Source organism: Dermochelys coriacea, chromosome 7 (assembly GCF_009764565.3).
Source record: "Dermochelys coriacea isolate rDerCor1 chromosome 7, rDerCor1.pri.v4, whole genome shotgun sequence".
In the NCBI taxonomy this organism is placed as follows: domain Eukaryota; kingdom Metazoa; phylum Chordata; order Testudines; family Dermochelyidae; genus Dermochelys; species Dermochelys coriacea.
Genome location: NC_050074.1, coordinates 86207933 through 86222795, shown reverse-complemented (window position 1 = coordinate 86222795; position 14863 = coordinate 86207933). Strand labels below are relative to the sequence as shown.

Genomic DNA, 14863 nt, shown 5'->3' with positions numbered 1-14863 from the left:
TCCTTTTTAAAATTTAGGCTAGTGGCCTTCTACCTTGCTCTATATTAAATGCAGTGATTAAAATCTGAGAAGCATGACATAATTAAAATTGTGTCTTAAGTGTCTTACCCAACCCGTCCACAACTGGCAAGAAGGGGCAGCTCCTTTTTATTCCAAGCTTTAACCTCTCACTGTGGCTACTGAAACGCAACTTTGCTCTTTTCTACATTTATTTAGGCCATGTTGATCATAAAAAGTGTGTACCTAGGCTTATTTGCTGTTTGATTCCTTTCCCCCCACATTTTTAAATAATAAAAAAGCATTCTAGTAGTGAAGTGGTTCTTCTGACCTACCTTCATTACTGGGAAGTCTTGAGTGCTTTAGACCCCTTAGAATGATCTGCAATATTAATTGGTCAATACCTGTTACTATCAATATTACAAGATTACAGTTTGGTCTGACGAAAAGTCCAATAACTCAGTCTTAGCAGATGGCTGTATTTTAACCTCTCTGGATGCTTGTTTCATGGGGTTATGTTTTATTTAAGGTCTATGCAGTACCAAACAGAAGAACAAAAGAGTGTATTTCCTTCACATTTCCTTTTCTGTAATTTGTTTCTGATAATTATTTTTAAGTCCATATGTTGGAGACTGAATCTCATTAGTTGCTAAATTGTAAGTGATTAGTATGTAGTGGCTTAATAACTTTTCATATGTTGTAAAGGTTTTGTTTGGAGATGCTGAATTATTTTTTGGTCTCTGTAGTTAGGCTAGATAACTTGGTTAAATTCCATATATCTCAGGGTGTTTGCTGGGGTTACAGACTGTCCTTTCTGCTGGTATGCTGGTGAGGATTTTAAGTGAAGTTCTATTCTAAGGTACTAGGCTGAGATTTTCACAACTGTGTAAGGGATGTGGATACCCTGTATCCATTAATTTTAATGGGAATTAGGTGTTTAAATCCCTTAGGCAGTTTTGAAAATCTCAGCCCTCATCTGTACTAGTTTAGACAGATGGGTTTATTTTTCACTACTAGCAGAGAGCAAAGTTATGATATGTCTGGTGATGGGGAGTGGGGTTGCTTGTTGGCTCCCTCAGCTGTTACTTCCAGCTGCTGAAGACAGGAAACATTTGTTGGCTAGTGTGGATATTTATTTTAAGTAATTAGGAGCCATGCGTAAAATTACCAACCTCTCTCCCTTCTAAATTAGGAAAGGTGGGACTATGGTCAGGTTTCACAAGTAAGATGTTTCAGCAGTTAGAATCATAGAGGAAATTAGTTTATAAGATTATAATGATAGTTGCAAGTCATCAGGTCTACACTAGAACTGGATTTCTCTCTTTTGAATCAGTGATAATCACTGAACCTACGGTGGTTAATCAAATTAGTAGTTTGCAGCCTCATGACTTTATGGAAGCAACAATAAGTAGATTGTTTCAGCATGGTCCATTGGCTAACTGAGTTATTTCTCATGCAGAATCAATGTGAACAGTTTGTTGTGATGAAGGTGTGATATTGGCAGACCAGGTGCCAGCTCATGCCAAGGTCCCCATTTCTCCATTGAACAGTGACAAATACATAGTTGGAACGCTTATAAATTGCTGCATGCATTAATCTCATTTTTAACATCTGTATCCCATATTATAAGGTAATATTGGAACATTTGATTTGTAAACCTCTGTAACTGTGTAAATCACCAGACAGGAGAGAGACATTAACTAGTGTGAAATGCAGGTCTCCAACCAGAGGTGATGTGTCCTGCCTATCATGGGAGGCTCATCACCACCAGAAAGACAGGTATGGAACAGTCAAGAAGGCAAAAGTCTTCATTGCTTTGTCCCTTCAGTGAAGATGTCATGCAAGTGAATTCATCCCATCAGCTGAGTCTGCAACTCAAAGCAGAAGGAAGAAAGGGAATAAAAAACACCTAACAAGAAGGAACTGTTTATTTATGGTGCTTGGACACTGGGAGGAAAGGATTACTAGGCATAAGCAAATGATCCCCAGCTAAAGGACATATAGAGCTTTCTTATTATAGAAGTTTCTATAACTTTTTGGAACTTTAGATTGGAACTCATTTGTGTGTATATATGTTTACCTGCTTTAACCTTGTAAATAACTCTTGATTCCTTTTCCTATATAATAAATCTTTAGTTAATTCTACAATAAACTATCTACAAGCGTCTTTGGTGTGAGATCTAAAGTGAATTTTACCTGTGATAAGCGATGGGACTGGCAGTAACCTGAATATTGCTATGATCCTTGGTGTAAGGGATTAACTGTCACAAAGATAGGTTTACCTGGGTGTCAGGACAGATCAGAATATCTAAGGGAACTGTCTGTGATTCCATGGTTGGGCTGTTATAGTGCTTGAGGAATTTACATTTGATAATTGGTGGGTGAAATCTAAATGTAGATCTCACTACCAGTTTGGAGTTTGTGCCCTGATTCTTAGCAGTCTGCCCAGAGGTTGGTACTCACAACCTTGAGCCACTGCAGGACATCTTGACAAAAGGTTTACCAGCATCTTTACTAACAATAAATCCTGTTCTTCCACAGCACAGGGTTAAGCATGTCTCTTCAGAGTCTGATGCTGAAGTCTAGTCCTACATGAGGCAGCAAGCCTAACTGGTAGTCTTTCAGCAGTTCACAGAGTACTGGAACCCATGTTTCTGGGTTGTTTAAGTGAACCCTTTATTTGTGGGCTTGGTCCCATCTCTGGTATGTAGTCAGCAGTTACAGTAGGGGGTGACCTGCCTAACTGATTCATAGATACTAAGGTCAGAAGGGACCATTCTGATCATCTAGTCTGACCTCCTGCACAGCGCAGGCCACAGAATCTCACCCACCCACTCCTATGAAAAACCTCACCCATGTCTGAGCTATTGAAGTCCTTAAATCATGGTTCAAAGACTTCAAGGAGCAGAGAAGCCTCCCTCAAGTCAACCATGCCCCATGCTACAGAGGAAGGCGAAAAACCTCCAGGGCCTCTCCAATCTGCCCTGGAGGAAAATTCCTTCCCGACCCCAAATATGGCCATCAGCTAAACCCTGAACATATGGGCAAGATTCATCAGCCAGATACTACAGAAAATTCTTTCCTGGGTAACTCAGATCCCATCCGTCTAATATCCCATCTCAGGGGATTTGGCCTATTTACCCTGAATATTTAAAGATCAATTACTTACCAAAATCCCATTATCCCATCATACCATCTCCTCCCTAAACTTATCTGTATGTAGTATTGTTTTTTTAATTACTGAAAGTCAGCCACATGAAGTGGGTGAGTTTGGACACAGACTCAGGTTCTGTGTTCTGATGTTGGAGTACCGACTTGACCCATTCACATTCAATACTGTAGTCAGATGAACTTATAGGAGGATGCTCTGCTCTGAAAACTGGTCAATTGTAGCAATTGAGGAGTTTCTGGCACTGCATATAAATTCTTCTCATGTCGTCATATAATAAACCAAAAGGTTGTATGTGTCATGTCCTAGCATGGGGGGAAAACTTCAGTTGAAGTCTTCAAGTTTTGAAACATGGCTGTTATCCCAGCACTGTTAATGAATGCAATAATTAGTGATGAAATAATAAATTAAGCATGTCACAAGTTTATTTTGGATGGTGAAGAAATGTAGGAGGAAGTTGAGATATAATCGCTCAGCGTCAATTAGAGCCTGGGGCGGCTGTTATAAACTGATGATTCTAGGGCAAATATCTTCTTGTGTACATGTGTAACTTGAGTAATATTTAGATTTGTTTATAAATGAGAGAGAAGGAAACTATGATAAAGTGCTATTGTAGCTGAAGGTTAATGACCAATAAAACCATATGAATGGTGTAACTTATTCGCTAATTAATTTGAAGTGTACTGCATTAGGACTGCTTCACTAAGATCTGTTTGGGAACTGTCATTAGCTCTAGGCAGGTATTCTGCATTATGAGGGTTAATTATGTTGAGACTTCATTTCAATATGCATTGCAGTAAGCAGCCTAAAGTAAATGAAGGTTAATTTATCTGCACTATTGCTATGCAGGCTGTGTGTGAAACCAGACTGCTAGAGTTCCAGCTCTATCAGATGATGATCTGAGGGGCCTGATGACACTGTGCAAGTGCACTGAAATGTTAATTACAGTGAACCCTGGTTTTAGTTTCCTTCTCATGGCAACAGAAGAGATTCTTTTCCTTCAAACTGTCATAGAGAGCAGACTTTAAGCTTCCAGAACAGTGGTTCTGTTTTGTGGAGCGTGGGGGATCCCTTGCTGCTGTTTTTTTTTTTTTTTTTTTTTCCAAACCGTCTCACTAACCTATTAATATTTGTATTTAATTGGCAGAATGCAAACTCTCCCCATTGAGCCAGGTGATACTGCTCTGAGGGTCCAGGTTTCGGCTAGAGTTTAGCTTTTTAGACTGCACAATATCTTTTGATTAGCCTGCGTTATACAGATTATTGAAAACCTTTCAGAAATAGGAAGAACCTGTTGTCAGAAGGATACCATCTCAGGAAATATTGTGAAAATCCTTGCAACCGACTATATTCCAAAACCAAAAAATAATAATAATTTTCTCGCCAGAAGTAACTCTACTAGGACTGACTTTATTCCTGGATCTTAAGGATACTTCTGAATAGGTATTAATGTTTTCCCTGTTGAAACGACCAAGAAAAATCCACACACATACAGTGTGTGTGTAAAATATAACTACTAATATTATTTGTGTATCCTATTGTCTCTGTCCTACTCATCCTCTGTCAAGTGATGAAATAGCTTCAGCTGATCTGATGCAGTGGTGAACAGGGCTACATAAAATTGAGAAGAAAACCAGTCTTGTTCATTGGTGTATTAGAAAATGTCAGTGTTGAATGTGGTTGGTGGTTTTTTTGTTTTTTGTTTTGTTTTTAAAAGAAGATTGGATTTGAGACCAGCCTACTAGATATTGAACTAGTTGGATTTTTTTTTAATTCCACATTTGGCTTAAATTCCCTGTTTTGTTAACCTATCATCAGTTGTCACTTTCAGACATTTGTTTTCCCCTTGATGTTTGTTACTGCTAATAATTAGAATTTGAAAGAAAGTTTACACGTCTCCAATTTGTAATAATGACATCTAACATTATCCTTCAGTTTTTTTGACATTTACTAAAGTCACTGTTTTAAAAGACACATTTCCTCCTTGCTTTTAATATTTGTCCTTTTCTAGTCCTATGTATATTACTTCTTAATCCCAATGTAAATCACAAAAACAAAACAAGATTCCAGCAACATTATGAATTGATACATTATTGCATACTTGTGTTCTATCCCGATTCTGAATTCAGTGGTTTCTTATCTGCAGCTAGAATCCATACACAGGAAATAGATGGATTCAGAAATCCTTCTTGATTTTCAAGAAACTGCTAGGTCAGCTTTTGCTTTATTTTTCAAAATATTACCAACTTTGGGTCCAGTTAAAATGATACATTGAAATACTTGCTTAGTTCCTCATCGCCTCTTCTTTTTTTGTTGGTGTTTTATTTTAAACTGAAACCTAATCAGAATACAGTAATCCGGAAGCTGACACAGGCTCAACTTTCAAATCCACTTACTGTGAAGCTATGTGTTCTGAATTGAATTCCTGTGAAATCTAGTATCGATCTAAGGAAGCTTTCTGATGGTCTGTTTCATTAAGCGCTAGGACATGAGACACTGTCTGTGTACTCCAGGCCATGCTTTGACATCAGTGTTTATTCCAAGATGGAGGTAACAGTTTGCAAAAGCACATGAACATGTGGCTGGTGGTAATGTAGAAATAAAAGCTACTGAAAAAAGACTTGCTGTTGGACATAATGGAATACAAATCTATATTTTTGCATACTACTACCATTGCCTTAATGAGTTTGTGATCTTAGATCAACTCTGACTGCATGTTTGAGAAAAATTTGTATGCCTAGAATAACAATTGCTTGCAAGATTCATAAATGATAACCTGGCTCTGGGCAGAGATTTGAGAATATGGCCCTTGCAGAATCTTATAAAAATGTGGTGCAAAAGAATTAGAGGAATAAGTGAGGCAAACTTATGCCTTTGCATATGAGGGTCAGACAGTGGCTAACAGTAATCTTGCCCAACTCCAATGCATAAATGAAAGATTACTTATTTTCCCCCACTCCCCCTTCCTCTCTCTTCACATCTCCTTCCCTCTCCTACACCAGAACTAAAGTAGGGAATAAACGGAGCTTTTACTCGGTATTGCCCAGATGTCGGGGACCATGGCTTTTCAACCCTGGTCCTCAGGGCTCTTTGGTGCTAGGAGGTTCCAACCTGCCACCCAAGGACCTGCCAACTACTTTCAGAATAGGAGCTGAACTCAGAGAGAGGGCCCCAGTCCTGGGAGCTGATTGGCAGAACCCTGCAGACCCTGATTGGTCCAGAGCCCCTATTTAAACTGAGCACAAGAACAGGAAGTTGTCCATCCAACTGAGATTCACCCTGCTCTGGATTGTGTGCTTAGTGCTTCCTGTTTCCCTGGATTGAATTCCTGATGTCCTGACCCTGCCTGACTCTGGTTATTGATCTGTGGTTCTCAAGTTTGTGTTCTGCCTCTGATTTCCTGGTAACCTGGCCCTCCCTGCCTCCTTGCACTCAATTCTCAGTTTACCCTCTGCCCTGTTCTGGGCTCTGACCTCCCAGTATCTGACCTGGCCTGATTCCTGACTCCTGCTTTGACTATTAAGTCAGTCTACCAACGTCCTGGTCATGACACAAGCCCAAGTGTTCTAAATCATGATTCAGGCCCGCAAAAATTGAGGTTGGCATAATAAGATTTTTTTTTTTAAATAATAATTTTTGTGCTCTTTATTTGCATTCTGATTTTTGAATATTGAAGGTTCATGTTAAATTTTTCTCCACAACCATGAGGCCTAGAAACTTAGTTTTTAAAAAATGAATGCTGAGATTCTCAAGTGATCACATGACTCCAGGGCTGGGGCTTGAGACTTGAGATAAAATACAAAATTTGTGATTAAAATCCTGTGAGTTGGCAACACTAAGGCCTGGTCTACACCTAAAATTTATATCTACGTAGTTATGTCACTCAGGCGTGTAAAAAATTCACATCCCTTTGTGAAGTAGTTAAACTGACCTAATTCTTGGTGTAGTTGCATCAAGATTGATGGAAGAATTATTCTGTCAACATAGCTGTTGCCTCTGAGAGATGGATCAATTACAATGACTGAAAAACCCATTGCATTGTTGGAGGAAGCATCTACACTACAGGCAGTATAGCTGTGCTGGTGTAGTGTAATTGTAGCCTAACCCCTGTTGGCATTGTGCAGCCATTGCATTTAGAACCTGTCATCATGTGTCAAAGTTTCACCAGGACTAAATATGGAGTGAAAGTTGGAAAACTCTTGTATGCAGTGATACGTGTTTAACTTAATTTCTAGGTGATGGAGTATGAGAACAGGATACGAGCCTATTCCACTCCAGACAAAATCTTCAGATACTTTGCCACCTTGAAAATAATACATGAGCATGGAGAACCAGAGGTGTTTATGACACCACAAGATTTTGTGAGATCCATTACTCCTAATGAAAAACAACCAGAACGTAAGTAAAATATTCAGTAGTTATGTTTAGGGGTGATGTATGTAATGAAGAGTTCAGAATAAACTCTTTACTGTCTCTTTGTAGTCAACTTTTACTTTTCATTGTACAAATAGGTTGGCAGGGGACCACCTTGTATTTGTATATGTTTACATTGCTTAGCACAATGGGCCCTGTAGATGCTGCTGCAATACAAATAAATATTTTCCTCTAAACGCATGTACTTGTGGATGCATAATATTATACAAAGTAGTAATAGAGTAAAAAAAGTAATAATTTAGTTCAGCAGGTAATATGTTCAGCTTTTCATCAGAAGACTACAAAGTTTAAATTCCATATCAGCACTTGGGTTCATATCCAGTACTCTCACTGCAGTGGAGTACTGCAGGATAATTAGGCATGGTGGAATTTATTTATTTATTTTAGAATTTCAACAGATATCAGTATTTGTTTTTAGGCATTTTTTCCTATTTTTAACTGTTTAAATTTTCACAGTTGCAGGGAATTGGGGGCTTATGTCAGATAACAATTTAATGACAGTGAAGTTTGAGATTCAAAATTTAAATCTTTAACTGTTAAAGCACAAATTATACTTAAAGCAACTCTAGTTTTCAAGCAGCATTTTTCTTTATTGCCTCTATATAAATTTCTGTTAAATACTTTTCATCCGTGTGTGTGTGTGTGTGTGTGTGTGTGTGTGTGTGTGGTGAAATTGACATTTACTGATAACTTTTTAGTCCATTCAAGCCTAAGGATAATGGTGATGTATTACAAGAAATGATAGCTTTTACAGGAAACAGCATTTACAATGTCCATGTATTTTCATTCTGCACATTTCTTGTATCTGTCCAGTTAAGTTAGATATCGTATCACTCCTCAGGTTAAGGGGAAGCTCCTGGTGTTCTGGCCAACATTTCCTTTTTCAAAAAAATCTTAATTTTAGGCTGTATAAACTCTTGAAGTGTCAGGCTGTTTACATGACAAAACACTAGTTAAAAGCTGTATATAGAATGACTAAGCAAACATTCTGACATACCTTGAAGCTGAAAATTGCTGTCTAAAATGGATTTCTGTTTTAGTGTATCTAAGGAAATATCAGTGTCTCCTTGGTACATGCCCTTGTCAAACAGAGGGGATCATCTTCCTTTGTGTTTAATAGTGAAAGACCATCGAAAATGAATGTTAAGATCTCTCCTAAACTTACCAATGGTGAAAACATAAGATGTGGCAGCAATTTGAAGTAAAGCTGAAACACAGTAGCAGCCCCACAGTCTGTCAGGCTAGTCTGTTTTGTGTATTGCAAGAAGGCAGGACTTCATTCCACGGCTAACTAAAAAAAAGTGTTGGCGGATGTCGTCTGAATGTGCTCAGAATGTATTTCTCCATCCCAAAATCCTTAACTTCATGGTCCAAACAATTTTTCTTCCAAAAGTCATTGTGGATGTGCATCCTTTTGAGCAATATTTACATGCTGAATTTCAAAGCTGTTTTAAAAATTATATATGTGGGGAGAAAGTAGGAAAAGAGTACTTCTCTCCTCCCCCCCACACACCCCCATTAGCCTCTTATGTGTAACTCAATGGGACAAATAGATTTTTTTTATTTAAAATTTTTGAGAAAAATAACCTTTTAGCTGAGACTGCACATGGAAAATTTTAGCCTCAAATATTAATTTTTCAGTCATAAGCAAATGAAAATGGGATTATAATCGAAACTGTTTTGACATCTTAAAGTGAATACTACCAAATGAATTGTGTATATTTAAATTTTTAAAGTGATAGAATAAACTATAAGCATGAGGCAAGAAAGAAATGAATACTGTCTTAAGTGTTATGACATGATCAGATAACTTAATATTGACTTCTTATTTAAAATGTCATGAACTGATTGTGGATTTTCAAATGCAAGTACATGCGTGGTTGTTTTTTTGGTATATAGTAAAAGAAAACAGGGTGCATTACTAGCTAGTAGTCTGAATGTTAGTAACATGGTTTCAATTCCAACATCTTAAGGTATTAATCCTGTTTACAAATCTATTTTAAAAAATGGACGACCTTGCTGAGACATGAGATGCTAAAGTGTCGGTGCCTTTAAAAATGGAAATTTTGTCAGGCATATAACTGTAACAGTGTTCACAATCTCTAGCGTATTCTGTGTGATACCCTTTCAACCAAACCATATGACTGTATGTATACTTCTTTCAGGGTGGTGGGTGGCAGTTTGTATTTTTAAGGATCGCTGACTTCAGCCAGGTCCATAGGTGCCGACTTGTACCGGCGCCAGTGGGTGCTTGACCCCCTGCTCCCCTCCCACTCCAATTCCAACCCCTTCCCTAAAGTCCTCGCCCCGGGCCCCGCCTCCTCCCCTGAGTGTGCCATGTTCCCGCTCATCTCTTCCCCCCCCCCCCCCCCCCCGGAGCTTGCTACGGCTGTTTGGTGGCAGCAAGCACTGGGAGGTAGGCGGAGGAGCGGGGATGCGGTTTGCTCAGGGGGGGCAGGAGGAGGAGGTGAGGCGGGGTGGAGCAGGGAGCTTGGCTGCCGGTGGGTGCAGAGCACCCACTAATTTTTCCCAGTGGGTGCTCCAGGGATGGAGCACCCACGGAGTCTGCACCTATGGCCAACTCTACAGTACATACTTAATTGAGTATAACTACATCATTCAGGGATATGAAAAATCCACATATCTGAGTGACGTAGTTATACCAACCTTATTCCCTGTGTAGACAGTGCTATGTTGGTGGAAGAAATTCTCCTGCTGACACAGCTACCGCCTCTTGTGGAGGTGGAGCTATTGAGCCAATGCGAGAGCTCTCTCCTGTTAGCTTAGAGCAGAGGTTCTCACAATAAATATTTTGGTGGCTTCAGAGCGCAGCCACTGGCTCTTGCTGGTGGCAGCTCTGACAATTTTTCCTAAATACTTAATTAACTTTAGGAAAAAGAAATAAATATGTACATATACGTGTCCAAATCGTTGTAATTTATTTATGTAGGGTGGTTTTTTTGCAAACTTAATAATAACAATAATGCACCTTTGTCTTGCTTCTTTATTGGACCTAAGCAGAATGGAAGCAAAAAATAAAGTGCTTTGCATGTGCTTGTCTAGTGGTGATGGTTTCTTTTGGGGTTTTTGGTTTTTTTTTTTTTGTTTTTTTTTTTTTTTTAAAGAAGTGCTATCTAGTAAGTCTGCTGCTGTGAAAAGTGATATTTATATGTTTGTTAATACCATTTTTCACAGAATCAGACTTGCTAGCTAGCTGGGAGGTAGTGAAAAGTGCTATTAACAAACATTCAAATATCACTTTTCACAGCAGATTTACTCAGCCCTGGCAAGCTGAGGGACAAATTGAGCCCTGGATGGGGAGGCAGCAGGGGCCAGGGGCAATGGATGGGGGGCCAGAGGAGGCAGCAGGAGCCAGGGGCAATGGTGGGAATTGTGAGCCTAAGGCCGGGAGAAGGAGCCCGCCACTGCGCAGCTGGAGCCCAAAGCCCCATGGCCGGAGCCTGCCACTCACCATCCCAGGGATGAAGCCAGAAGCCTGATCCCCACTCCCCCCAGGAAGGTGGGGAACTCACATTAGCTGCCTGCTTCTCCGGTATTCCTGTCTCCAGAGGGGGACAGGACCCAACTCCTCCTTCTGGTGGCTCCAGGAGAGGGGCCCCTGCTTTCCCACCTCCAATCACCACCCAGAAAGCTGTGGCCACAAGAAAAGCTCCTGGTGGCTGCTAGAAAAGCCCCCATGGTAGCCATATTTGAGAAATGCTGGCTTAGAGCATCTTTACCAGAAGCGCTACAGTGGTGCAGCTGTGCCGATGCAAGCTTTTAGTATAGACCTGCCTTTCTTTTTGTAGCTATTATCTTTCTGGCAAGGAGCACTGCTTTGGAGTATTCTTCAACGTCTATCATTGGATAGACAGCTTAATTGTCTGCAAGGATATCTATTCAGTGACATGAAGTGCTCTACAAGGGTTAAGTACATCTCCTCTGTAAAGCGTACAGCCTTTGTTACATGGTGAATGAATGAGAATTGTTTGGTTTACCTTGAGCAGGGCAGAAAGCTGTCCTTAAGCCTTACCTTGATGCTAGAGGTTAGGGGTCTATTTCAGGAGTGGGTGAGGTTCCATGGCCTGCAATGTACAGGAGGCCAGACTAGATTATCATGATGGTCCATCCTGACCTTAAAGTGTATGAATCTGATGCAGTTTAAATTAACTGACTTGGTTGTTGTATGTCATTATGTAGGTTGATCGGCTTTGGTCAGTTTTCTTGATGACTGGTTACATCCCAGTACTGGAGAAAATGTTAGCCAGATAGTTAGTTCCACATTGTGCCCCTCAGTGTAATGCTATTTATAACCTGTCCAACAAAGCTCTTAAGTGGTCTTGTTGTTTTTAGCAATATTTCTTGACAATACTAAGAGAGAACTCTTATGTAATTCAGGCAGTCTATTACAATGTTGATAACTTTAAGGAGTTTTTCCCAAAAAGCATTCTGTGGTATGCTACAGTCATAAACCAAGTTCCAGAAAAAAGACATTTGCTAGACCATTCTGAATTTCATCTGTTAGTCGATGCGGATAAGCATCTTTGACAAATCGTATAAACTCCCTGTAAAATCAATATGTATTTTAGCGTTCTTTTCCCCATTGTAAAGAGCTTTGTACAAGATGGGAGCTGCAACTCTGTGCCTAGATGGAACACATCTTGAATTTGCTTCATGTTCTCTTCCATAAGATCCCCTGGAATACTCCAGGGGATAGTAGTACTGAGGAATTGTTGCAAATAGAAATCAGTTGGGAAGCAGTGGCATAGTTTGGTTTAGTTGATCAAAAGTTCTACTGTTCCTGGGCAAATTTAATAAATGGGCCAGTGCTTATGGCAGCTTCACTAAATCGGGTTTGCTTTTTAGATGATGGCATTTTCCTTTATCTCATCTATCCCTGAAGGTATGGAGTGGGCAACACCAGATAAGTGAAATTATTTCCATATTTCTTACCATTTATGTGGCAATAAATATTAGTTTAGAATATGTTTGTGTGCTCTGACAGACCCAAGGAAATGGACGTTACTTAGATAAAAGCAAAACTGAGCCAGTTCACATTGTATAGAAGAATCTGTACTGACTGTGATTGATTGGTGAAACTAAGCTGCCAGCCACTGAAATTCATCTTTAGTAGAAAATTGTAACTTGTACTGTATTTAGTGAGAATGGATGGTTTGGGACTGGAGGGGTCGAGTTGTTAAGATGTTACCAGCCCTATGCAGCACTTTGTTAGCTTGTGATGGCCAATGAGTCTGGGCTGCGTTACCATTGAGACAGGAGACCCTATGTCAAAAAAGAAAGTGTGAGTTTTGTTCTATCTCTGTTCTTGCCTATGTGGTGCTCTCTTCAATTTGAGTCTCCTCTTTGGCTAATTCCTTTTTTTCTGTGATACTGGATTCAAGAGCACCAGAGCAGGTTAGCTATAACCTTAACATTTGTGGCACTGGAGTTTCATTGATCTCCTGGTCAATAGACAGGGGTTCTGTTTGCTGTACCACATTTTCAGCAGCTGTTTTCGTATGTGTGGTTTGTCAGCTTGGTCTGTGTGTGGTGTACTGTAGCACTAGCAGTGGCATAAGAAATATCACTGTTATGCTAGTATATCTAACTTGTCTACATCGGAAAAATGACTGTTCTATAACACATTAACTAATGTGGTTTAGCACTCAGTGTGCACATGGATTGCCATGGGTTAGCTACATGATTTTGTTATGACATGGTTTTGGCAAAATGATAAAGTTAGTGTTCTGCATTTTCTGTAGTCGAAAAAGAAAAAAAACAGGGAATTTTTCATTGTTTATTTTCCAAACATTAAAACTGGGACAAAATCAGGTTTAAAAAAAAAAAAAAAGAAAAATCGGGAGTGGGGAGAAACAAAACCAAAACCAAAAAAAACTTCTGTAATGTACACATTTTACTACAGTGTAACTGAAACTTTTTTTAATGTACAAAGGTATATTTTTTTTCTCTGAGCTAGTAGTTTTTCCAGAAATCCTGGTTTTTGTGTACACTTCAGAGAAAACTATGGAAGTATCCTGACCCATGTTGAGCCTCATGCAGTCTTGGAGGTAGTCCAACTTTGAACATAAGTGCTCTGCATCAGTAGATCCAGGGGGTACACTCAAAGCTCACCATGCCACGTTGTTGTAATTGGAAAGTATGTCTTGATGACAGATCCAAAAAGCCAGCACATCCAGTTTCACATTGTCAGGGTTAGATAAGTTCATGTCAGTAGTAAATTCTCCTTTCAGATTTGAAATTTCACCTTTAGTGGCATATGGCATAACTGTCATAGTCTGCTGCAAAATTCACTTTGAAGAAGAGGTCCAAAACCTGGATGACATTCCAAAAAGAATTTTCAGCACCAAACACATGGGGATTCAGATTATGGGTCACAATAGTCTCCGATTTCTCACTGAGTATTTTGAATCCTTTGATTCTCATGTTGTGGGGTTGGAAGGATTTCCAGAAACAGCTGGGTTTTCTTGCAGTATGTTTCTCTTGCAATCTGGTGGTCATTTTGGTTATTTGGCAGTCTCATCAGAGTTTTTGTGTTGCTTTTGTTTTTCTAGAACAACAAACAAACCAAAAACCTCATGATGATCTAGGAGACATATTAGCACAGTCCACATGTTATTTACACAACAGGCAGCTAATTACAAGCTCATCCACTGATGTGGCACAACAAGGGTAGGTAATTGGCATCTGGCTCTGCACTCATCTCACACTGTGTAAAACAAAGCCTTCTGCTTGTTCGCATGCTTGAAAATGGTCCCAAATCAAATGATGCGAGATTCATGTCTTTCATTTCTTCTGTAGCAGTATCTGCTGACAGGGCAATGTTTAATCAGATGAGCAGGACAGCTCATATGTAGCAGCTCCAGTTTCTGATTGAGTTTAATCTCCCATGCAAACTTAGCCATGTAGGAAGCAGAATCTGTGTTAGTTGTAGACACATTTTCCCAAGTTAGTTGGTACATCTCAAACATGTCAGTTATTGCTGCGTTGACAAAACCAGTGTCAGCAGAGGGGATGAATGTCACATCAGCACAAAACAATGCAAGTTTATTTGCTTTGAAATAAAAAAACAAAATCTAAAGGCCAAGAATTGGACAGTCCAAAGCATCAGGAGACTTGTCAAAAATCAGCCTAGACACCAGATTTCCATCAATTCGTTTTATCAGTTTGGATACTGAAGTATTGTCATTTTCTTTCAGATACTTACCAGTGAGGTTGTCTGCATTAGGAAGGGTTTTTGCTGCT

The 14863-nt window shown here is 39.5% G+C and overlaps 1 protein-coding gene across 12 annotated transcripts in view; it reads left to right on the top strand.

Moving 5' to 3' along the window:
• MICU1 (mitochondrial calcium uptake 1) overlaps positions 1 to 14863 on the top strand; it is a 242693-nt gene that overhangs the window by 72419 nt on the left and 155411 nt on the right. For all 12 annotated transcript variants that reach the window (XM_038408647.2, XM_038408650.2, XM_043519824.1 and 9 more), the window contains one exon: positions 7402 to 7564. In XM_038408647.2, the coding sequence (XP_038264575.1) occupies positions 7402 to 7564 (163 nt within the window). The remainder of the gene's footprint in view (positions 1 to 7401; positions 7565 to 14863) is intronic.